Source organism: Nyctereutes procyonoides, unplaced genomic scaffold (genome assembly GCF_905146905.1).
Source record: "Nyctereutes procyonoides isolate TBG_1078 unplaced genomic scaffold, NYPRO_anot_genome, whole genome shotgun sequence".
NCBI lineage: Eukaryota > Metazoa > Chordata > Mammalia > Carnivora > Canidae > Nyctereutes > Nyctereutes procyonoides.
Genome location: NW_026575133.1, coordinates 19,470,714 through 19,497,505, shown reverse-complemented (window position 1 = coordinate 19,497,505; position 26,792 = coordinate 19,470,714). Strand labels below are relative to the sequence as shown.

The following is a 26,792-nucleotide window of genomic DNA, read 5'->3' as shown; positions in this document are numbered from 1 at the left end:
CCATGTCTATTACCATTGTGCTCTTAACACTTGTACCACAAAATTCAACACTTACTTTGCAGTTTTTTTTCTTCCTCATTAAAAATAAGCTTTGTTAGTGTGGAGATAATGTGTACTGAACTCTATCATCTTGCTAGCATTAGTGTCATGTCTGGTACATTGTACTCATATATTTGCTGACTAAATGAGTGGGATGGGATTCAAACAAAAATAAAACATAGGCTCTACCCTCAAAGAGTCAGGAGGAAAAAGGCAAAATGATTAGTTATAACTGAGCCAAAATTATGCGTCATAACATAGGTATATGTAAAAGTTAAATCAGAGTTAAAAGACATCATTTTTGCCTAATAGAGAAGGGTCCAGAAAAGGCTTTATAGAGAAAATGACACTTGAACCAAACCTTGAAGAAAAAGTGGACATTCAGAGTGTTTGGAATATGCAAATCTATTGCTTTAGCTGGTAATGTCCGACATTCATTCTTCCTCCTTGTGCTAACACTCCCACTTTCTTCTGCAGAAATACGCTTCTCTTTTCTCAGTGCATGAGCTTTGCATTCGGTGGACCTCATCCCCTGCCCCACCCTGGCCTGGCCAATCAGAATCGGAGAGAGTGGTTCAGAGTTCAGACACTCGCACCTTGTCCATGCAGGCCAATGAGAGCCACTTCAGAGACTTGCTAGAACTAGCCGAGGAGGAGCACACTTTCCAGGGGTATAGATACACTGACACTAAAAGCCTGAAGCTGCTAGTAGCCGTCTCCGCCAGCACGTGGCCAGAGTTTACCTGAAGATGAAACTGGAAGAGTGAAAAACAGGCCTAGGGGTGGAGAGAGAGCCAGGTCTAATTATTTTGTTAAAGCCCTTGGGTCCAGCTGTGCGGAAGACCAATACTGGTCTCCCAATTAGTATTCCAGCACTTAACTTAAGAGAGCACACTCCTTCTTTGTTTTTTTTGTTTTGTTTTGTTTTGTTTTTTTAAGTGAATTTGGGTTGGGTATCTGATCTTTGACAAGTAAAAGTGTCCCAACTTATTCAGTACTTAATAAGTAACTATTAAAATGTGTACAAAAGTAATAGAAAACACAAGACAAGGTTTCAGGTCAAGGGAATAAATAGTAAGTGAAGGAGGAATCATGGCACATTAGGGGCACCTGGGTGGCTCAGTGGTTAATCATCTGCCTTTGGCTCAAGGCGTGATCCCAGGATCCTGGGTTCCAGTCCTGCATTGGGCTCCCCTTAGGGAGCCTGCTTCTCCCTCTGCCTATGTCTCTGCCTCTCTGTGTGTGTCTCTCATGAATAAATAAATAAAATCTTTTTAAAAAAGAATCATGGCACATAATATAGGAATGATTTGTCCAGTTTTGTTCAAAGATGGCTATTTATTTTGTTCATGTTGAACAAAAAGATTCAAGGAAGTGGTAAAGAGCTCATTTATTATATCTATGTTCAGCTATTTGAATCAGTCCTTAAACCAGCCATTATTATGTCATTCTTCTTGACAGGCGCCAGGAAACAATTCCTACTCTTAATGTATAACCAAAAGATTTGCATAATCTGTACTATATTCAAACGGCATACATTATGACTAGAGCGCTGCCAGCTTATGATGACGTGACTTCACTACGTTTTCTGCATGATCAAATTACACATCTGTTGCAGTAGATCTTCTCAACATTTCTTGTATAATTTTAATAGTGCAACTTTCCTATACACATGAAACCTCATTTCTGTTTCCTAACAACTCAAACATAGTTCTCTGTCTTAGACAGTCTTCTATCTGGCACACCATTCTTTTTCTTAATTGGAAATCAAAAACTTATATACTAAACAATTTATATAAAAAGTATTAGTAGAGTACCAATAGGCTTTTATCTCTCTATAACCCAGGCTCTAAATTAACTTCAGCATTTGCTGAAATGTTCTAATTGAGGTTCATAGGCTTATTGGTAGTGCCCAAAATTGTACTTATATGTGGAGATCCCACTAAACTTAAACCGCATGCTCCATATAATCTTCAGAAGGTAACTAAATATAAGGAAAAAATAGGTATGCCTCACTTTAACTGTTGCCTTGCCTAAATTTCCTATAGTTAGAGTACCCATTGCCCTAAAATATCACATATTGGGTATAGAAGCTTTAACATAGTGAAAAATAAAGGAAAATTGAAATAAGTTTTTGGCATTTATAAATTGGCTTGATAGATGAGACCTCATGAATTCCCAGTTAAAACAGTTAACTTATTATATAAAACTTAATAAAGGACTGATCATCTCACTGTTTCTCCATTTCATAGCCCCCAAATTTTTGCTGGTTACTAAATTTTTGCCTGAAAAAAAAAAATAAAGGATATCCCATGATGGAATACCATAGCCTGAATCCTGTAGTCCCATCCATTAAGGCCCCATACCCAATATCCAATATTACTAAAATTACTGATTCCAGCCAGTCAATAATTATAAATGAAATTATTCCTTTTTATTAAAAAAAAGATTTTATTTATCTATTCATGAGACACACACACACACACACACAGAGAGAGAGAGAGAGAGACAGAGACACAGAGGAGAAGCAGGCTCCACTCAGGAAGCCCAATGTGGGACTCGATCCCAGGACTCTAGGATCACACCCTGGGCCGAAGGTGGGTGCCAAACCGCTAAGCCACCCATATTTTAGATTTTTTTTTAAAGATTTATTTATTTAAGGCAGAGACAGAGATAGCAACAGAGAGCGTGAGCAGGGAGAAGAGGAACAGGGAGCCTGACTCGGGGCTCAGTCCCAAGATGCTGAGATCATGACCTGAGCTGAAGGCAGATGCTTTAACCAGCTGAGTCACCCAGGTGCCCCTAAATGAAGTTGTTCCATCCCTTGCTTTGGGTAGTGATTACATGGGTGCTTACCTTTGCCAAAGCTTATCAAAATCCACTCGAAATCTGTGCATTTTATTGAGATGAATTACATCTCAAAAAGTGATTTAAATTTAAAGAAAAAACAACTGCAAAGAAAATGTGTTTCACATAGCCACTATGCTTTTCATGCAAGCCAGAAAGGACTTTTTTTCCTTTAAAAAGAAAAATAAAAGCATGTACTTTTATTGAAGTCATTATAAGCTGATTTACACTGTCTTGTATTAGCCGATTATTAAATTTTAGGAACTTTGTGAGCCAGCTGTTAAGCTATTGTTATCTTGAAATTAGCCATGGTAGAGGCCTTTACAACACATTACAAATCAGGGCTCCTTCCATCCCCACAGCCTCAGTGAGCTGGTTTACTAGCACACCACTGTATTTATGATTTATATTACAATAAAGGCCTACTTTGCATGCTATGTTTAGAGTTACGGTCAGTAAACAAAGCAAATTTTCCAAAAATACAGTTCTATAAAAGTTATTTGTATTAATGTAGACTATCAATATCTCCTTGCCTGCTCCCCTTTGCTTTCCATCACCTGTGCTCCCAAGTAATAATTTCAATTATTTTGGCTGTTCATTTCTTAATTTGCCTTCATGTCACTAACATGCTTCTGTTGCTTATTTTTTTCAGTTTTGGCACTATCTACTGGTTTCCCACATGAAAGATATGAATTTAGTCTTCTTTCTCACATAACATCTGCCATCATCACAAACACACTTTTTCCTACCTCTATCCTTCCAACATTGTGTTATACTTTGCTATGTCAATAGTCAATGTTTACACTAACATGATTATCAAAATATTCACAGCTGAGCTACCTAATATTATGATTAGTATTACTTATCCTTCCTTGCACAACTTTTTGTTTTCTCTGGAGTTAGTGATATTCTTGTGGTTTTATTTGCTTAGTTTTCCATGTGCTTATCACTGACCGAAACTCTATCCCAGTTGCTTAAAATTCCTCTCAATATTTCCAATATAATCAGGTATTGTAGCAATTCCATTTTGGGAACACTTTTCTGGAGGCTATTTTCATTTAGATTTGTTGCTCTTCAGGACTGGTGCACAGCTATGATCCTGGGATTTATCTTCCCCACATCTATAAGACTCTCATTACCTCTCTTGTGAATTGGTAAATCAATTGCTGGATCAGTCATCCAAGTATTGCTGTTGACAAGTTCAAAGCACACTGACTCCTGATCCCTTAGAAATGACCTATTTTTCACTTTGCAACTTTATCCTTCATATTCTGAGATTTTGTGATGATGTCAGTTGGAGAGCAGGTCTAGTGATTCCACTAGGCCTTTAATGGGTTCTTTCCATCTAAGAACTTAGGTCCTTTAATTCTTGAAAAATTTCCTTGCTTTTTCTGCTCTCTTTCCAAACTCTTATTATACAGATATTGAACAAAATGAACTGATTCTTGATTCTTCTCTTTCTTTCCATTTTATCTTTTTTTTTTTTGCTCTGCTTTCTGAGAGATTTCCTCAACTTTAGCTTTTCACTCTTTTATTTTTTTTTTCAAAAAGCTCCTGCTAACATTTTAAATTTAATTTGTTTGCACCTCTCTGAAGATATCAATGATTTTTAAAATTTTTTCATCTCCCTACATAATCTCTTCCAAGTTGCTTTTCCCCATATTTATTCAGATAGGTCTTCCTGTTAAAGACATGTCTTGTGGATATTGACTGCTTCTATTTAAAAGTGAGGCTGTAAAACGTTTTAATATTTCTTTGGGGGCCTCGCTAGCTCAGTCAATTAAGAGTCTGACTCCTGACTTCAGCTCAGGTCATGATCTCAGGGTTGAGAGATCCAGCCTTGCTTTGGGCTCTGGGCATGGAGCCTGTTTAGGATTCTCTATCTCCCTCTCCCTCTCCCTCTGTTCCTTCCCACCACTGCTCTCTCTCTCTCTCAAAAAAATTAAATTAAATTAAATTAAATTAAATTAAATTAAATTAAATTTCTGGACACATGGGTGGCACGTGTCAACGTGAGTTTCATGGTAGGGTCATCTGGCTGGACTGTTTCATTGAAAAATTTCTTTCCTTAAGTCATTTCTGTTGAACTTGTGAAATTCTTCAGAGAAGGATATCCCAGTCTTGTTTGGAGTGGTATGGTTCTCAAACTTGAGTGTACATCAGAATCACCTAGACAGCCTGTTAAAACACAGATTGCTGGCTCCACCTATAGAGTTTTTGAGACAGAGCTCTAAAATTTACTTTCTATCAAGTTTGTATATGATATTGATGCTGCTGGTCTTGGGACCATACTTAAAGGCTTACAACATTTAAAATGTAAGCTTTTCTTAATCCCTCTGTTCAGTAATTATACTCTATCCTCAACAGTGCCAGGTACCCTCTGTCCAGAGGCCTTTTATTTTATAGTTTCTAGAAAATAAATCTAAAATCTTCTGCCATAGCTAGGGAAGGGATGTTCCCAGCTTGAATGAGGAATAGGATCTGAGGATCTCAGTTTCCTAAACATATACCTAACCAATCCCTTTGTTTTCAATCCTACCTTCATTTCTACCTTTAAAGGTACATAGTGTTTCCAGTTTCCAAGTGTTTTGAGAATTCTTTAGGGGTAAATAAAGATGGTTTTCATCTTTCTATCTGCCATTTTGGGATCCACTTTCTCAAGTTTGCTAAGTCATTTCCCAATCACCCCTCTACTTCCAGCTTCCAAAATCATATTACTATCAACTCTTCTATATCATTTTCTCTTTGTCCTTTAGGTTTTCAAAAAAAAAAACCCATTTTACTATCATATTACAGTTTGGGGGAAGAAGGAGAGGTAAAAGTTTGTATTTCATCTGCCACCCTCAATTGGAAGTTAGAAAACTCTTCGGTATCCAACAAATGATATCCCCAGGATAATATCTCAGAATATAAAAACAACAAAAGAAAATTGAATCATCCCCAAAAGTTCTGCTACACTGGTCAGTTCAGTTGTTTCAGACTTGGCAAAAGATGTAAACAATGTGCTTCACGGCTTCAGACTGTATCCCTCCTATAGCCAAGTGTGTCATGGGTCTGGGATATAAGCCACACATATGAAATTCTGGTGACTCAAAGCAAGAAATCTAAGTGTATGAACCAGAAAGTTCATCTCTGCATAAAAAGAAAAACACTAAAAATATTAATACCACACTAAGGTACACTATCTGTTCCATACTGTCTTCTACCCAACAACAGTTAAAATGCCTAGGATTCACTGAACATATATACACATCAGAAATATGCTAGTTACTTTATATTCTTTGTCTCATAGAATCTTCATAATAACCTGACACAATGGGTATTATTTTATACTTTTATTACCAGTTAGGTAACTGAATTCCAAGAGAGTTAAGTAACTACCCCAAGGCCACAAAGGAAGGGCAGAAGCAGAATAGGACAGCATATCTGCCTTATTCTAAAGACACTGCATGACCGTTTTGAAATTGGGTGAGTTAAAAGCAAATAAAAATACTTACTTTGAACACAAAACCCAAGTTGCTTTCATAAAGCAATACAGCAACTTAAATTTAAGATTTTTTTATAGATTTTAACTATATCTTATTTTGTGTATGACCTACACAGCATCCACCAGAGCAAAACTTTAAGAAATAGTCACTAAATTGAAGATAGTTCTAAGTTATTTAATAGCTCTATGAATAATACACAAGAACAAGTTCATTCAAGATTATTATAGACATGTCTGGTAAGTCACTAGACAGATTTCTGCCAAGGTAAATCAACAGGACAGAACACCCTTCAGAAACACACAGAACTTGCTCCTAATCATTACTTTGCAATATTTTTTGTCTTCTTAAATAAAAATAGATTCTATACATTTGAAACAACAAGGTGGTTTTCCTAAAGGATACTTTGAGGGTGGATATTTTTGTTTTAGTTTATAAAGATCACTTTGAAGTTCCATGGTCTTTGGGGAGTCTTCCAAATGAAGATTTTTACCAGACAAGAGAGATTCAGTGAGGGGCTAATGATCACATTTTAAAATCTAAAAAATGGGCATTTATTATCCACAAGTGAAAGTAATCCAGTAAAAGAAATAAACAAGATAAAAGTGGGCAACAAGAGTAGAAGTGAAAAATAAGAGAAAAAATTATAAAAATGTGTTTGGGAGAAACTCAGAAAGGAAAGGCAGAGATGTTAACAATTAGGATGAGAAGGAGATGAAGAAAAAAATGCTTAGAACTGCCCATGAAACGTCTTTGTTACAGGACTATGGGACCCATTTTGCTGGGAGGAGAAGAAATCACTCAACTACATTATGTTTTTACTTTATTGCAGGGCCAGGAGATGGGCTACAGAATCATAAAAAGCAAATGTCATTAACTAATACTGAATTTTTCATTCAATTTAAAAGGACTTGCTAGGAAACCAAACACAAAATGTGCTGCACAATTCAAAAGACAGCTTAGCTTATTTTAGAGAGCGCAAATATTTCATTAATGTGCTATGCAGAATAATACCCCCTTCCAAAGAAATCCACCTCCTAATCTCCAAAACATGTGAATATGTAAGTCACATGGCAAAAAGAAACTAAGATTGTGGTTGGAGTGAAGCTGTTAATTAGCTGACTTTGAGATGGGGAGATAAGCCTGGATTGTCTAGGTGGGCCTCAACATTACAAGGGTCCTTATAAGTTGAAGAGGAGGGCAAAAGAGGGAAACCAGGGAGACTGAACAAGAACAACCTGGCTTTTAGTAGGCTGGATGGAGTAAGTAAGATGCAGAAAGGGTCCACATGCCAAGCCCCCAGAAGCTAGAAAAGGCAAAAATCTATAGATTCTACTCTGGAGCCTCCAAAAGTAATGCAGCTCTGATGTCTTGCTTTCAGTCCAGTGAAACCCACATTTCACTTCTGACCTTAGAATTTTAAGACAGCAAATGTGTGTTGTTTTAAGCCACCAAATTTGTGGTAATTTGTCAGAGCAACAATGGGAAACTAATGACAAGCCCATGTATATACACTCATCATTAGTCTTATCTTACTCTCTAAAGCAAGCCAGTCAATCGTCACTTAACAGTGTGCAGAGTAAAAATAAAATTGTCATTATTATTTTTGTTTGAACAAAAATTGACTCCGTTTTTCAGTTTCAAATAAGTATATTCCCAGTTAAACTTAATTAATGAGGTTTAATGAAAACAGAAATCAGAACTGAATTATACATGTATAAGTAAGTAGTCTATTTCGTGCATCATCATCATTGCATAATACTGTTGTAATATGGCCAACTATGCTGTTTTCTACACTCACTGAATGGATTAACCAAACGTCCTTCTCAATGAAGAACTTCCTCCATGGGTTTGTTTGTATGTATACATTAATTATTTAATTCTGGTAGTCTGTGATCAGCTATTTTTTCTAGATGCTTTCTCCATTCCTTTTAAAATGTTCCCAACCTCCCTTTTAACAATATCAAAGTGTGACTATGAATGGCAAATGGTTGTACTGAGAGCAAATTTGAATTTTTGGGGGGAAAAATCACCAGGACAAGAATTTGAGAAAGAAAGAGTTGTGGGTATCTAGTGTTCAAAAGTTAGCATTAGGTTATTTATTTATTCATTTGTTTTGATTTTTATTTAAGTCCCAGTTAGTTAACATGTAGTGTAATATTAATTTCAGGAGAAGTAGGTTGTTTAAATCTTAGCAATCACCTTCTCTCACCAAGATTACTAAAATGATTAGGTGCCAGGCCAATTATAAAACTTAACCCACTAAGTATGTGAGGCACTTTGATAGAGTTCAAAATCCAAAGATAAATGAAAATTCTTGTCCTCATATAGTTCACAATCCAGAGGAGGCTAACAATTATACCACTGCCAGATACTATACTATAATGCACATTGAGTGAAGGTTCAGTGGGGCACAGATGGCACGCTCCATTTGCTTGATGGTACAAGGAGACACTTGACAGAGAAAGAGATTCTTGTGCAATACCTGAAAGAAATGAATATCTGTATTCCAATTACCTCCAAACTTTCTGGGAAGGAGGAAGCAGGGGCCACCACTGGAAAGGTAGCTGAAACATCCCTAGTACCTAGTTAACTGCTTTCTGCATCTATGAAAAGAAAATCACTGTTGCATTTCTAAATCCAGGCAAATTGGTCCCTATGGGAAAGATGGGATTTATTAGAGAGGACTGAATTTAGGTAGTCCTGGGTTCAAATCTTCCTGGAAATTGTCACTGCATTATCTTGGTATTTTGCTTAGGCTTGCATGCAGCCTCCGGTTTCTTGGCTGTGAAACAACTACCAACATTCCTGTCTTTTAAGATAGTGGTAAAGATTAGAGCTGGTTTATGTAAAATACCTAGCATGAGAAATCAAAAATGGAATTTGAACTCTAACTCCAGAATACACACAAGTGTTCATGGATCAGGAAAAACACCAAACTCCTCAAGAATCACTGCCAAGTTTTACTGATGCCCCTCAGAAAAATCAGCAAAGTGCAACAAAACAAAACCATCTCCTATTCATTGAAGAATAATTCTAGCAGCTCTGAGTCTGAATTGTTTTGTCATTCATCATAAACCTTTAATGATCCTCAGAGAGAAGTACAAGTTCTGTAAATAAAAGGGCCACATCTTAGTCACCTTTGGTCCCATATCACAATTATCATGATTTCTTGTTTAGTAGGTATTCATTTTTTACCTTAAAATGTAGTGATATATATATAGTCAATCTGCATGCATGTAAACGGCAGAGATTATACTTACTTGGACATTATAATTTAAGAGTTGACAGAAGCACCAAGAATATATCCCTACTCAATAATTTATAAAACATTTTATTTGAGAAAGAGGAAAATAGCTTAAAGTAAATCCATTCATTTAAGAAAAAAGCTGCATGAGTATATATTATGTGTCAAACACCCTTCTATGCAATGGGGAGATAGCGAAAAAGAGAATTTCATGAAGCTTATATTCTAGTCTGAAAGATAGTGAATATGACAAAATTTATAAATAAGAAAAATAATAGGATAAGTGCTAAGAGACAAAGCAGAAAAGAAAGGCCGGAAGTGTCAGGGAAACTATGCGGGCGTGGTAGCCATGCTGTGATGACAAGAGCTCCCAGATTCTGCATATATTTTGAAGGTGGGAACAACAAGATTTGGTGATGGATTGAACACATGAAATACTGTCAAATATTCGACTATTAGGATATTCTTGGAGTCAACAGAGATTCACCCCAATTTCCCTTCATCAACATAAATGTGCTAGATAATATTTCAATCACTTAATTAATGAAACAACATGAATTCTGTAGATGATAAATGATAAAGAAATGGGAATTTTAAAGTAAAGCTCTAAAGAAAACATATATCTGGTGGTAAAGGTGCTTGGCAGATCAATTGCCAAAGATCTTAAGTAGAATGACTTCACTTCATTTGATGAACTAACAATTCACTTCACAATCTTTGAAGACTAATGACAAACTTTAAACAATCAGATTAAGACTCAGAAGTTGTATAAATAATCAGCAATTTGATTTTACACCAATTTTTCAGTGGTCTCAGAGCAAAAGTCTTCTATTTTTTTTTAAACTCAAAAATAAAGAAAATGTCTTGATTAAACCAATTAGGTTCTTTTAACACTAGCAAAAGTAGAAACAGCAATATTACTAAAATTTCACTTTTAGATCCCTAAAACTTTATATTTTCTCTTGGATATATATATATCATATATATATATAATATATATATATATGATACTAATTTGAAAACTTGTATCATATTTGAAAATTATATATGGAACAATTGGAATTTTATAGCTACATAAATGGGGAAGGAGGGAATAAAGGAAGGAAAGAAAAGAGAAAGGAAGGAAGGATCACTTGTTTACAAGGATTTGTCATTCTCAAACTTCCTCCAAGTTTTCTCATCTTGTTCAAAGTGGTACCAAAGAAATCCAGCAGATGGCACTCACACATTTTTCTAAATATGGTGCTGAATAAAAACAAGATTGCTTAAACTTTGTATTTCAGACCAGAAAGACCGAATAAATCATAGTCAGAAGCAAATGCATTTCAAAATTTTCTATTACCATGGAGAAATAATGCTTTTAAGCTACTCTAATGCACATTCATAGCTTGCAAGCAACTTACAATTTTCACTTCCTATTCTAGTAGCCGGTGGAAAGTAAGCATTCAAAGCCATTACCTGCCAATCAACAGCTTGATAATAGAAAGCTGTAAGTAAACATTGAGAGACCCACAAACTTTTTCCATGATGGGATATGGGATCATTATTTTCTTCTGGTTTCCTTTCAATGCTTTTATTGGTTGTTCTACAAAGATAGGTTCTGAAATTAGCAAACATTATTACTGCCAATTTTTAGCTAAGTAAACAGGGTCTCAGAAAATAAAAAATGAGGGGATAGAATAATTCAACCAAGAAATAATCAACAATAAATGAAGTCAACTTCTTTAACTAGAGAAGCAATAATTTATACTTAAATTCTCAATTAATAAATATGAGTTAAATGAACAAGGTAATTCAAGCCATATTTTAGCATACATTTATTGAACACTTCCTAAATGCCAACACTGTTCCAGGCTTTGAGAAAAAAAGTGGTGCATAAGACTAACAATACCCTTGCTCTCATAGAACTTGTGTTTCACGTGGATGGAACTGGAGGGTATTATGCTGAGTGAAATGAGTCAATCAGAGAAGGACAAACATTATATGTTCTCATTCATTTGGAGAATATAAATAATAGTGAAAGGGAATAGAAGGGAAGGGAGAAGAAATGGGTAGGAAATATCAGAAAGGGAGACAGAAAATAAAGACTTCTAACTCTGGGAAATGAACTAGGGGTGGTGGAAGGGGAGGAGGGGGTGGGGTGGGGGTGAATGGGTGACAGGCACTGAGGGATGAGCACTGGGTGTTATTCTCTATGTTGGGAAATTGAACACCAATAAAAAATAAATTTATTATTAAAAAAAAAGAACTTGTGTTTCAGCGGTTAGAAATAGAAAAAAACAACAAACAAGAAATGTATCAGAAATGACAAATAGTATGAAGAGCATTAAACTTGAGTGTGTGCTAATGTGACCAAGTAACTACTTTAGATTGACTGCTTAAAGGAGGGCTTCTCAGAGGAAGTGACATCTCGGTTGACACTTGAATGACAGAGCAGACAGTCTTACAGAGATCAGGAAGAGGAGCATCCCACGCAGAAGAAACAGTTCCCAAAATGATCCCAAGGCCAGAGCAGAAAAACCAGTGTGGCTGGAGAGGAATTTTCAAGGAGGAGAGTGGCATGATATATATGAATTTAAGAGGTAGCTAAGAGCCAGGATAGGAAGGAAGGAAGGAAGGAAGGAAGGAAGGAAGGAAGGAAGGAAAGAAGGAAGGAAGGAAGGAAGGAGGGATGGTGGATGGAATAGAAGGGGAACAGAAAGAAATGAACAAGAGCACTAATTTCAGGTAATCAGAGATTCTTTTATATGTTTATCTTTCTGGAAGTTTTCTATTCACAATCCTGTCTTATCAAGTACTGAAAAATGAATATAACTCTTATTATTTGGTATTTTAAGAAGGTGCCATCCTTTAGGTTATCACCTTAAATTATCAATGACCACAGGGTAACACTGAAAAAAATAAATCTGTACAAAATGTAACAAAGTGGGGTGAATTAATTAATTTCAAGAGATATCCAGGAGGTGAATTTTCAGTAACACTTGAGTCTGTTTTGTACCGATTTGCCCTTTACTCCTCACAGAGAGTAAAAGATGCTCTTAATGATTTACATGTATGATTCATCAATGTTTTCTGGTACCAAAAGGATGATTTAAATGATTCTCAAAGTTCTCTTATCTTCTAATATTTACCTGTTATATAAGACTTTATTATAAGCATTTTTTCAAAAGCAATGTATTTTTAACATTGTTGGAAATGAAGCCCAAGCAATTAAACTGTAAATAAGGGGACCCATTGCCCTCTGTGACTTCACACAAATCAGATCATCAATCAAAATCTCAGTTCTTCCTACAAACATTGGAATATATGCTTAGGCTCCAACTAGAATTCTCAATAAAGAGCCCTGGTTTTATTGGATAAAATTGTTTTTATAAGTATAACCTTGATATTTTACAAATTTTAATTGATGACAGATTTTAAAGATGACATTACACTGACCTTAGGATTACTCCCATATCACCCATTCCCAACCAGAAGCTTCCTTGTCTAAAGTCCACAAAAACTATCAACAACCACCCCATTTGATGGTGATTTGAATTTGCAAATACTTTCTCTCCAGCAATCACAAAGCCATATCCAGAAATATTCATTAGTAATTGTATTTGCATCTATTAAATGTAGATTAAGAGGATTTTATTTTAACAAGATTTTATTTACCAACTAATTAGGATGACAATTTATTACAAGTAGGAAAATAATTAACTTAGAATTAATAGAGTAGTATAGCTTTTCTAGTTATAAGAAAGAAAATAATTTCTCTCTCCTCCATGGGCCTTGTTTTGCACAGCAACTTACATCAGTCATTGTTATTAATTTCACATTTTTACTTACTCTTTATTTTCCCAGACATTTGAATTCTGGTGCTGTCAATTTCATAAAGGTCTTTTAAAGATAAATGTGCTATGTATCAAAAGCAGTTGTTTAAATAAGCTTTCGGTTCTGACAGCTTTGCTCTTGATACTTTTCACAGCAGCAGCTAGGAGAGCATTTTACCCTCAGTCATGGCTTTCTTTGTAATGCTTCCTTTCTTTTCCCTCCAGTCAAAGTAAATATGTTCTTACAACCAGCATTATCCTGCAAAAATGTTTCCTCATGTTAATGAATGTGACCATCCGTATAATGAACAACAACAAATAAATAAATGGAATCCCTGTACTCCCTTACAGAATGGGGAAAGTGATCACATTGTTTCCTTCATCTATTGGTCAGTGCTATCTCAATATTATCTTTTGGTCAAGTGTCAGGAAGGTAAATAAAAAAATAAGGCTTCTTCAGCAGCATGATGATTAGATCATTAGCAAGCCAAGCAAAAACTTAACTTGAAAATATAATGTTTAGAAAGTATAAATGCAATTAACTGTACATTCCCACCTCTGACATTTTCAAAGATAATTTCATCTTCCCCGTTCTTCCATTAAGAAAAAAAAATTGTTGTCTTAAGATAAAAGGGCCACAAAACTCCAAGACTTAATCTCTGCTTCAGGCTAATGACAAAAAATATTCTTCATTTTTTTTAGTTCACATTGTGAAAAAAATTCCCTTGACAGAAAATGTTCTGAACTAGACTCTGAAAGGCAAATGTATTTGCTTCATTTTGGTTTTTCAGAATGACAAAGGAGAGAAGAGGAGTCAAGAAGAAACATAAAAGTTGACCTAAAAAAGATCTGTTTCAAATATTAAAATATTTTTTAGAACATTGAACAACTTCACATTTCAAATGTTATGCTATAAATAAATATTTGAATGACAGTACACCTTACCCTTGTGCACCCAGGATTAAAAATCATATCCTATTTATTTCTAATCATGTCACTGAACTGCTCCTATCTTCTGGACTGCAGATAAACGACTTATTCATAATAACGTGACACAGTTATGTATGATTTATTGGTATGAAATAGAAAGGGACTTTGTCCTCAGTGTAAGCTGCCCAGTGCAAGGGCCTGACCAGTGCATGGTATCGGCCCATCTGCAGCCAGCCAACTGAATTATCCTTCTCGTAAGAGGGTAGATTTTTCACAGCATAATTTCTACTCTAACATAAATTACCAATAGCAATTGCCTCTGCTTTAAGACACTTCTATATTCTAGTTCATATAATTCTATGACTTCAACCTTATCTTGGACTTTGAACAATCTCATCATGGTTTTTCGGGGTTCAAGGAGAAAAAAGACAGGTAGACAAAGTACTCCTCAGTTTTTGTTTCTTTTACAGGAGAAAACACTACTTTTGACAAGACAATGGGTAGCAAAGAAATCTTCTTGATTGTATATACCTTATCTTGGACTTTTAACAGTCTCATCATGGTTTTTCAGGGTTCAAGGAGAAAAAAGACAGGTAGACAAAATACCCCTCAGTTTTCGTTTCTTTTACAGGAGAAAACACTACTTTTGACAAGACAATGGGTAGCATAGAAATCTTCTTGATTGTATATACCTAAAGCTTTTCCTTTTCTCTGATTTTTCCTTCCATTTCAATAATCAGGCCAGAGAAGGAAAAAAGGAATGTCTAGTCTAGTTGTCACGCTCCACATCCTATAATTTTGCTGCTGTTTTTCCCCTAGCCAAGTGGTGCCATTAATCAGCAGGAAAAATATGCAGCAAACTATCTATACATCCTCATATTATCCCCAACGGAGAGCTGAGAATTAGAAAGTTGCTTCTGAAAGAACTTCTGTCACACTAAAGACCTACAGTAGCATGCCTAGCACCTGCAGCATCACTATTACTCTGGGTTAGTTTGAGCCTTGGCTATGACTAAGTATATAAGGAAAATTTAGTGAATTATTTGCTTACTGAATGAACATCCATTTAAAAACCGCCTTTCTGTATAGCCAAAGTCTTGCTTCCAGAATAATTATAGTCAGTCTGAGACACATTTTTTACCCAGAAATTTCAGTTATTTTTCCTACTTAAGAGGTTTATAAATACTGTCTTAAAAAAAAAAAACTAAAAGTGGACCAAATCTACTGCTGATATATTATATTGACAGTGCAGTTTAGTTTAGTACACTGTGATTTCTATTGATTGTTATATTTCCTTTGTTCAGTGAACCTGTTCCTTTGATTATATTGATTCTAGTAGTCCCAGTTATTTTGACTTGTTATCACATGGGTAGTGATTTAAACGACTCTACTATGTAGTGTTAAATTAATCATACATTTGATTGTTTGAAAGTTAGTTTAAATCTTAGAATATGCATTTTGAAACAATGAAAATACCGAATCTTCCATTTTTTTCTCAAATTCAGTTTATTTGGATCCTGATTCCATTACTGAATATTTAATCCTGATATCCTGTATGATACACATATGAAAAGATAGTTGTATCAATACAAGTTTATTCTGCATATGTGTCATTATGTGTTATGCAAATATGTGGCAGATCTTGTAATTCACATTAATGTTTAGCTACAAAACCAATACCGAACAAAAATTACTGGTAAGTGAAAAAGGCTTTATGTGTAAACTCAATCTGCATATTAATAATAATAATACAAATTTAATAAGTAGATAGTCATGAGACTTAGAATTTAGATAAATGGAATAAAATAAGACAGAACTGAAGTCATGACTAATCCCAATAACCATTTCCTACTCTATATTTGCATATAAAATAGAATGTAATTCCCTGGTACCATTAATTTTTTTCTTCTTAAGCAAAAGTAATTTACTATCAAATATTTAAGAAATCAAAATAAGAAATTACTTCTGAAAATGCAAATTATTTAAACAGATGGCAATTGCTACACATCTCAAAGGAGAGTTTTAAGTTTACTAATTTTTAAAAAATAAGAGTGTAAAACAACATACAAAGAAAGCTATGCCAAAGTAAGCATTGGTCTGGAACTAGACCACCTTACCATCAGTAGAGAGAAGACGTTTAAAACATTTCATAGTTGATGTTAAACTCATTCAACTATAACCACAAAAGAAAACACGATTCTAGCATTTGTACTCAGTACTTTGAAATATATCCCCAAACAGGTTTTGCTCCCCTCCCTAGTCCCAGCTCCCATAGTTTAAGGCCTTGTTGAACAGTTTCAATGCACTTTTTTAGAAACTAGTAAGAAGTATATACACCTTTCTTCCTAGACAGGATGGTCAATCACAGAAAGCTATATAATGTTGCAAATTTGGTGGGAATACCAAGTTTGATTCAAACATGAGCTGTAGTTGCCATGCTTCAGCGAAAATGAATCCTGAGAGCCCTCAGGAGATTATGTACATCCCCAAATAGATGACTTATTTCATTCCACCAACATTGGCATCAGGAAGAAAACTGGCAGGCACATATGCTGGCCAAGGCTGCAGGCACCTCAGACTTAACTCCACAGACACACCTAGAGAAAAGGGGAGAAAACTGGCTTTTGCAGATGAAAGGCTTCTGAGTACTTCTGTCAACAGACATCTTATGGTGAGAGAAGGATTAAAATGAAAGTGAACATCTTTGTTGGTGGAAATGGCATCGACAAAATTGAGTCAATAATCTGATCATTTCTCCCTCCCAGTGTTTGATTGGACCCAAGGTAAACTGCAACAAAAAATGAACAACATCAGAAAGTACAGATCAGCTTAAGGGTCAGGGGAGATAAATTGGAGAACACAGTATCTACCTGTGCTTTTTTCTGACTTTAGAAATAAAATCAAATCCCCATAAGACGCTTTAAAGTTCCAGCAAGTAACAAGACAAAAAATAACATTTTAAAGTGCTAATCTACCAATTCTAGATATCAACAACTTTGAACATTCTGGACCTCACGTTTTCCACAAAAATCTGTTGTAATGGGTATTGTTTGTCTATCACAAAGATTTGATTCTAAGATGTTTTGATCAAACCTTGGATAGCTTTGGTCAACTCTCCACAAGTTATTTGTTTTCCTGAAGATCTTTCTGTGCCAATATCTGAAATGAAAAAGATAATAATTATTTACGAGGAAAATGAAATTCTTAATGAAGGAGTTCCATAAGGTTCCTGTAAACTTAGCACAATAACTGGGCTTTTCTAAATTTTATTTTTGAAAATTTTAATAAAAAAATACAAATCGTGGGATCCCTGGGTGGTGCAGCGGTTTAGCGCCTGCCTTTGGCTCAGGGCGCGATCCTGGAGACCCGGGATCGAATCCCACGTCGGGCTCCCGGTGCATGGAGCCTGCTTCTCCCTCTGCCTGTGTCTCTGCCTCTCTCTCTCTCTGTGTGTGTGTGTGTGACTATCATACATGAATAAAAATTAAAAAAAAATTTAAAAAAAATTAAAAAAATACAAATTGTGACATAAGCTATTGGAACATTTTAAACAAAAGATGTTTACAGAAAATAAATATGAAACAAAATGTAATGTACTAAATTAAAATTACATTTTAACATATTTTAAAGCTAGCTATATATGTCTTCCATTAAAATAGAGCATGGCAAATACTGCATTCATTTTATAAACAACCAAAGTAAGAGGTTAAAAGCAATTTAAAGTGCTCCCACACAATCTGAAAATAAGTTTCCAATAATTGAATCCAAAGTTCTTGAGATCATAAAAATCTGTAATAAGAAAGTTTTAGGATCAAATATAATAAAAGTATAATTTATGCCTATCAAAAACAAAAAAGCTTTTAAGCATTATGATAGTTAAACTCCTTCAGTGCATTAATCCTCTAATAACGGTTTCAGTCAAGGGAATGTTGTGAGGTCAGGTTTGAATTTTTTTTAACTTAGTTTGAAATTGTACATATTCTCTTTGAATAGAATTTCCTTTATGTAGCACCTAACTCTCAAGGAACTCAAAACACTTCACAGATTTATATCTTGACCTTAGTTTTGTTCATTGTTGCTGTTTTATTTTTTTGCATCTAGTGAGAATCCGTGTGAAAGGCAAACCACTAGTTCAGTGATACGTATCTTAGCAAACTCATTCTTGCTAGTAGAGAAAATAATGCTGAGAAATTAAAGAATGAGTGGTGGCTTACCAACTCTAAAACTTCTATTTCTGTTTGGAGAGCTTCACAAGCACTTTGCATGTCATCTTCCTTATAAAGTTGTAATTCTTTTTTAAGTCTGTATTAAAGGAAAAATTCACCCTGTGAATTCAGCAATAAACTTTCATAATAATTTTTTAAATTATATGGATAGTGGCAGATTAGCAGATTCTATCATCAGAATTTTAAGTTAACATTAAAGAATGTGGAAAGAAATTTTAATTCTCTGTAATTCTAAAAAGACTGTAAAAATTCTGAAGAAGTACAAAGCTCCCATAAAGAAAATAAGGCAGACTAAATAAATAATAGACATTTTTATGTTAATTAAAAGAGCAACATGGTTTAGTGGGAAAAATATAGTACCGTCTGAAGAGTTCTGTTTTAGTCCTGGCTCCTAACAAGCTTAAAAACCTTGGCTAAATCATTTAGCCTCTCTGAACTTCACCTGAAAAATTTTAATTACAAGAAAAAATGACCTCTGAGATTTCTTCTTGAACTAAAATTAAACATCAACTTTACAGTACACATATGTAATTTTAATTTTAGAGTGAGAAAGCAGGATCAATATTTCTTCCTTCCAGTTAAATCTTTAATCCTTTGAATATTCAGAAATTTAAATAAATTATGCCTATATTTAATGTAAATAATTGTGAGAAAAACAATCTTCTATTTCTAGCATTTATGACTAACATTCCTTCCAAAAAGAAAAACATAAGCAAGAGCCATGAGCTGTGGTCAGAGATGTAGAGAGCTAGGGTAGCAAGGAGATGAGGCTGCCTTAAAGGCTAATACCAAGAGCAACATTGATCTCACAAACCTGGGCCCGCTGGGCCAGCCACAGGTGAAGAGAATAGATTGAACTGGACCTCTGCTGACTCCAACTCTTAAGGAAAGTCTGAAAGGGGTTCTAGGTCACTGGCATTCCCAGTATACTAGTAGAAGCAAAAGAAAATCCTCTCCAAAAGAAAGGATTAACATATTCAGACCTACAGGCCTCCCAGATTAAGAAACCATGAGCTCACATCAGAGATCACCAAGCACCGAAGAAGGCAAGCCACCATAAGTAAAAGTCAGCAGAGACAATAAACAATAGATTATGTCCATAACACACAAAGAACTACAAGTCAATAAGAAAAAGACAGCACAATGGAAAATGGTCATACACACACACACACACACACACACACACACACACCTCTACCAGATTATTCACAAAAGATATACACAACTAACAAAAATATGAAAAGGTGGTCAGCTTCATTAATTATCAAGTAAATACAAAAGAAAAACATAATGAAATGCTATTACACATCCAGAAGAATAGCTACAATGAAAAACAAGCATTTCCAAGTACTGACGAGGATGTGACTATATGCCCTAGAGGCTGCTCCTTCCCACTGGGTTGCAGAATGCAGATGAGAAGTGTGGCTAATTCCCAATGAACATGTATGTAGGGTGAGCAAGAAATAAACACTCATTGTAAATCACTGACATTTTAGGGTTGTTTGCTTCTAAAGCATAATTTAGTCTAGGCCACAGAACAAAATACAAAAACTAACTAGAGAGTCACCAGGAACTGAGCACTGATGGCCACTAAACACACCAAAAACAAGAGGCAATAGCCTCCTGATGGAAAAACACCACCATTTATGATATAGCTTTGCCAAAAAATTACAGCTGAAATTTGATCAAACTTCAATTACCAATTCATAAAAAATATATAAAAGTCAAACAAATATTTTTAACCATACAATAGGAATATAATCAACTACATCCAAATCATGGGAAACTCTACAGGATAAAATATATCATTTCCTCACCAAATAAATTACAAGTTAAAAAAAGAAAGAAAGAAGGGGGATTTTCAAGATTTAAAACATTTATCAGGGGGATCCCTGGGTGGCGCAGCAGTTTGGCGCCTGCCTTTGGCCCAGGGCGCGATCCTGGAGACCCGGGATCGAATCCCACGTCAGGCTCCCTGCATGGAGCCTGCTTCTCCCTCTGCCTATGTCTCTGCCTCTCTCTCTCTCTCTCTCTCTCTCTCTCTCTCTCTCTCTCTGTGTGTGACTATCATAAATAAATAAAAATTTAAAAAAAAAATAAAATAAAACATTTATCAGTTGATTGTCATGTGTAGACCTTATTTGGAACTTAATTCATGCAAACAAAAAAATGACACCTATAAATTGTAAATGTGAACATTGACTGGATATTTGATGATATAAGTTAATTGCTCTTAATTATTTTATTTTATTTTTTTCTTAATTATTTTATGTATAATAATAGATTCTAGGTATGTTTTTTAAAAGTTCTTATTTTTTAAGAGAAACAATAAGATAATGATATATATGATTAGCTTCAAGTAATACGGAGGAAAAACAAATAGAGATATAGATGAAACATGATTGGCCATAAACTGTTAAATAACTGTTAAAGTTGAGTGATGAGTACATACAATTCATTATATTTTTCTTTTTTACCTATGTATGTGCTTTAAATCATCTATAATAATTCTTTTAAGAAATAAGAGTTCAGCAAAGATAGTGGCCATAAAGTCAACATACAAAAACTTGTGGTATTTTCATGCTCAGCAATGAACAATTATAACATGTCATTTAAAATAAATACGTTATTTATGAGAGCATCTAAAACTACAAGGTACCTAAAATTAAAACTTACCAAAGATGTAAAATATAAAAAAAACCCAGAAAATTGTAAAGTTTTATTAAAAAGTATTTTAAAAGACAAATTGAGATATCCTAAGTTCATAGAGGGGAAGTCTCAGTTTCATGAAGATATAAAGTCTCTCAAAAGCAACTATAATACTAAGTGCAATTGTAACCAAAATCACAACAGATTTTCATGAATATGGTAAGTTGATTCATAGATGTATATAAAAGGTAAAAGGCAAAAGGCCAACTATACACTCTTGATGAAGACAAAAAAAAAAAAAAGACAAAGAGGAGTGTCCAACCTTGTATCATGACTTATTACAAACTACCAGTAATTAAATAGCTAAAATGGAATAATATGCATTTAGTAGTAATTAAGGCAGTTCTGAGCAGAAATGAACAAATTGCCCAATAAAATAGAATAGATAACATATGAATTATATCCATAACATATTATTATTTTTGTTTTTAAAAGATGTGACATTTAGATTACCAGAGGAATTATATCCATAACATATTATTTTTGTTTTTAAAAGATGTGACATTTAGATTACCAGAGGAAGAAGAAACCATTCAAAAAATGTTGCTGGGACAATTGGTTATTCATGTGCAAAAAATGCAAATGGATCGTTTTTTTAAAAATAAATTTATTTTTTATTGGTGTTCAATTTGCCAACATAGAGAATAACACCCAGTGCTCATCCCGTCAAGTGTCCCCCTCAGTGCCCGTCACCCATTCACCCCCACCTCCCGCCCTCCTCCCCTTCCACCACCCCTAGTTCGTTTCCCAGAGTTAGGAGTCTTTATGTTCTGTCTCCCTTTCTGATATTTCCCACACATTTCTTCTCCCTTCCCTTATATTCCCTTTCACTATTATTTATATTCCCCAAATGAATGAGAACATACACTGTTTGTCCTTCTCCGATTGACTTACTTCACTCAGCATAATACCCTCCAGTTCCATCCACGTCGAAGCAAATGGTGGGTATTTGTCGTTTCTAATGGCTGAGTAATATTCCATTGTATACATAGACCACATCTTCTTTATCCATTCATCTTTCGATGGACACCGAGGCTCCTTCCACAGTTTGGCTATTGTGGACATTGCTGCTAGAAACATCGGGGTGCAGGTGTCCCGGCGTTTCATTGCATCTGAATCTTTGGGGTAAATCCCCAACAGTGCAATTGCTGGGTCGTAGGGCAGGTCTATTTTTAACTCTTTGAGGAACCTCCACACAGTTTTCCAGAGTGGCTGCACCAGTTCACATTCCCACCAACAGTGTAAGAGGGTTCCCTTTTCTCCACATCCTCTCCAACATTTGTGGTTTCCTGCCTTGTTAATTTTCCCCATTCTCACTGGTGTGAGGTGGTATCTCGTTGTGGTTTTGATTTGTATTTCCCTGATGGCAAGTGATGCAGAGCATTTTCTCATGTGCATGTTGGTTGGCCATGTCTATGTCTTCCTCTGTGAGATTTCTCTTCGTCTCTTTTGCCCATTTCATGATTGGATTGTTTGTTTCTTTGGTGTTGAGTTTAAGAAGTTCTTTATAGATCTTGGAAACTAGCCCTTTATCTGATACATCATTTGCAAAAATCTTCTCCCATTCTGTAGGTTGTCTTTTAGTTTTGGTGACTGTATCCTTTGCTGTGCAAAAGCTTCTTATCTTGATGAAGTCCCAATAGTTCATTTTTGCTTTTGTTTCTTTTGCCTTCGTGGATGTATCTTGCTGTACATATAAACGAAATCAATGCCACATAGACTAAAGACAAATGTAAAAAGCAAACTTTACAAATTATTAGAGAAAATATAGGACATTATCCTTCTGATCTTAGGTATGTAAAGAGTTCTTGAAAAAGACACAAAAATGCGAATCATAAGAAATTATTGATAATTTCAACCATAGTAAAAGGAAGAACTCTACTAAAATAGTATAAAGAGTATAAGGAACTCTAAAAAAAGAAAACAAAAACAAAAAGCTTCATAAATTGGGAGAAGATGTCTTCAACATGTAACAAACAAAATCCAAAATTATTAAAAAACTAGAAATACAAAACTTCTAGAAATCAATAAAAGACAAATACCCAATCTCATTGCAAAATAATTATGAGGCATTTTACAAAAAAGGAAACACATGGCCTATTAACAGATGGAAAGAAGCTCAGTCACATGGGTAGCCAGGGCAATACAGATGAAGATCACAAAATGCCATCATATATCCCTGAGACTGGCAAGAGTTTTAGTAAGTGTGAAAATAGAGTACTGAAGAGGATGGAGTTCAGCGGAAATTTTATAATGTACTAATATAAATATAAACTGGCTTAATCATTTTGGAAAAGAGTTTGTTATTACCTTGTAAAGTTCAACCATCATATACCTTATACACAGTAATTCTATCAGGCATATAACCTAAACTCTTACACATGTAGCTCAGGATAATCACAAGAGCACAGTTTGCTAAAACAAAAACTAGAAAGAACCCAAATGTACATTAAAAGGGGAAAAAATTGTGATATATTCACACTCAACAACATGGATGAAAACAAAACAAAACAAAACAAAAAAACAACATGGATGAGTTTAGAAACAATCCCAAACAGTATCATACCATTTTTACACAACTCAGAATTAAACAAAAATAACCAATATGCAGACAGATCATATACATAAATATATGGCATAAATTTAAATAAATCACAATGTAACAAAGAAAATTATATATAGGAAAATGGGCTAAATGCCATATCACAAATGCACACACAAGAAAATGAAACACAACATAGGACAGGAATTACATGAGGAAGGAAGGGTATGGAATAAAAGAGTATTGGTTATACTAATAAAAGAGTATTGGTTATATATATATTGCAAGTTATTGGTTATAATCTAGTTTAGTTCACAGGTGCTCATTATATTATTATACTTTACAACTTACACATAGGGAAGAAAGACATAAATTGTAGGGATGGAAGGGGAAACAATACCCTATATATGTGAACTTCACTGTGTTCTGAACTCTTATGAATTTAATAGTAAATAGGAATTCTGAAGGAATGCTCAAGTATGAAAAATAGAACAAGTTATTAATTTTGAGCATTAGATGTTTACACAAGCATAAAAAGCTTTGTAATGGATATTTTTAAAGAGTAAGTGGAAAGTTAAACGGAGGATTACAATGTACTGTGGAGAGCTACACAACATACTTCAGGCTTCATTTGAATATATTTATCTTTTCAAATAAAATGGTAGTGATCTTTCTTCCTACCATACTTTCCATACTCGCTCCTCCCCTTCTCAGTTTAAATGAACTGAAGTTTCCCTAAGATTTTTCATGTCCATCAGAACTGGGCAGTTTACTACTTTTCCTTTTCAGTTAGCTATCCGCGAGAATGAGAGACTACTGAAATTAAGGAGGGCATTTAGACGGAATTATAGGAAGTATTTCACTATTCAGCATATAATCAAGCTGTAGAATTTAGATCTGCACTTAACGAAAAAATTGCTGTTGCTAGCTTTAAAAGAGGCTAGATAATAATGGTATGAATATTAATACATTTGCAGCTAGCCAAAGCTATATAATGGTAAGCAGATCTCATGCTTCAGTGCATAGACTGATTGCCTACAGGAGTCAAGAAGGACTTCCTTCACCTACTGCACAATAACTCAGGGCAGTTTGCATTGGTTATTGTCACCCTTCTCTGAATCATCAAATAATTACGAGGATGGGCCAATACTGCTAGTTAGTTTTACAAAACTTATGTTCCATGTATTTTTATGATTTCCTGCACATTCTTTTCAGTTACTTCTAAGTGTTACAGAAAAGCCTTTACTAAAATAATACTCTTTTTAGCTATAGAACTGTATACAAGAACTATTTAAGTAGAAAGAAGGAAAAATTTCACCCAAAGGCCTACTACACAGACTCAAATGATTAAAATTTAGGAATATTCTACTAAAAAAACTTACTAAAAGAATATTCTGTACACAAGTACTATACCAGTGGAAAAAAGGAAAAATTTCACCCAAAGTCCTAGTACACAAACTCAAATGATACTGAAATTTAGGTATATTTCACTGTGGTCTTTGTTTCCATATGATGGTGATTATACAACTTTACTTCCCAGTTTTTTTCTTTTGCTTAACATTATCACTTATATTTTTCCCAGTTAATTAGACATGCCAATTAATACCATATAAGATAAATACATAGAAGTCCAAGTGGTTACACCAGAGTTAACTTAATCATTCATTTATGGTATAGCAATTAAGTTGTTCCTGTATTTTTCTACCACAAACAATACTTCTATGAATACCTTTGTACATGAAATTTCTTCTGTACTTAGAATTATTTTCCTTAGGATAGAGCTCATAAGTGTAAATTTTAGGTTAAATGGTATAAAAATTTTTAAGATGCTTACACTGAATTATGTACATTCCAAATATATACAATGTATACTGCCTCAGCAATATATGAATTAACTCTGTACCATGCCCTTGCCAATTTTGGTATTTAAGAATGTCATTAAGAATTTAAGAATGTCTTTCAAAAAATATTTTTAAAGATTTTATTTACTCATTCATGAGAGAGAGAGAGCAGGGACATAAGCAGAAGGAGAAGCAGCCTCCCTTTGGGGAGCCCGATGAGGGACTCCATCCCAGGAGACTCCATGCCAGGATCCTGGATCATGACCTAAGCCAAAGGTAGACGCTCAACCACTAAGCCATCCAGGTGCCCCTGTCTTTCAAAATTTGATAGAAAAATTATATTCAGTGGTTTTAATTTGCATTTAATTGATAAACAGTATAACTGATTTACCGTTTGACTTATTCATCCTCCTATCCCTACTAACTTGCATAGTGTGAGATACAAAGTATGCATTCAATGCATGTTGGTTGGATAAAAACATGAAATGAGAACTATTGATTTTGTATTTCCTGACTGATTTTTTTTATCAGTTGATTATTTGGTAAGCTGTTATCTTTTGTCATAACTACAATAAATTTCTATATTAATAACTACTATAAATTTCTCCCAGCTTATCATTCCATGATGCTGAACTTTTTTTGACAAGTGGAATTTTAAATCTTTTTTTATAATAAATTTATTTTTTATTGGTGTTCAATTTGCCAACATAGAGAATAACACCCAGTGCTCATCCCGTCAAGTGTCCCCCTCAGTGCCCGTCACCCATTCACCCCCACCTCCCGCCCTCCTCCCCTTCCACCACCCCTAGTTCATTTCCCAGAGTTAGGAGTCTTTATGTTCTGTCTCCCTTTCTGATATTTCCCACACATTTCTTCTCCCTTCCCTTATATTCCCTTTCACTATTATTTATATTCCCCAAATGAATGAGAACATACACTGTTTGTCCTTCTCCGATTGACTTACTTCACTCAGCATAATACCCTCCAGTTCCATCCACGTCGAAGCAAATGGTGGGTATTTGTCGTTTCTAATGGCTGAGTAATATTCCATTGTATACATAGACCACATCTTCTTTATCCATTCATCTTTCGATGGACACGAGGCTCCTTC

At 34.7% G+C, this 26,792-nt stretch overlaps 1 protein-coding gene and 1 long non-coding RNA gene across 2 annotated transcripts in view; one reads left to right on the top strand and one right to left on the bottom strand.

The window, feature by feature from the left end:
* The window catches only part of LOC129523240 (uncharacterized), a 100,682-nt gene that overhangs the window by 25,017 nt on the left and 48,873 nt on the right, over positions 1–26,792 (top strand). The window lies entirely within an intron of this gene.
* Positions 16,846–26,792, bottom strand: part of CCDC172 (coiled-coil domain containing 172) — a 60,019-nt gene continuing 50,072 nt past the window's right edge. The window contains exons 8-10 of the mRNA XM_055345846.1: positions 18,578–18,665; positions 17,457–17,522; positions 16,846–16,960 (exon numbers count right to left, since the gene is read on the bottom strand). Coding sequence (XP_055201821.1) covers positions 17,487–17,522; positions 18,578–18,665 — 124 coding nt within the window. The 3' untranslated portion in view covers positions 16,846–16,960; positions 17,457–17,486. The remainder of the gene's footprint in view (positions 16,961–17,456; positions 17,523–18,577; positions 18,666–26,792) is intronic.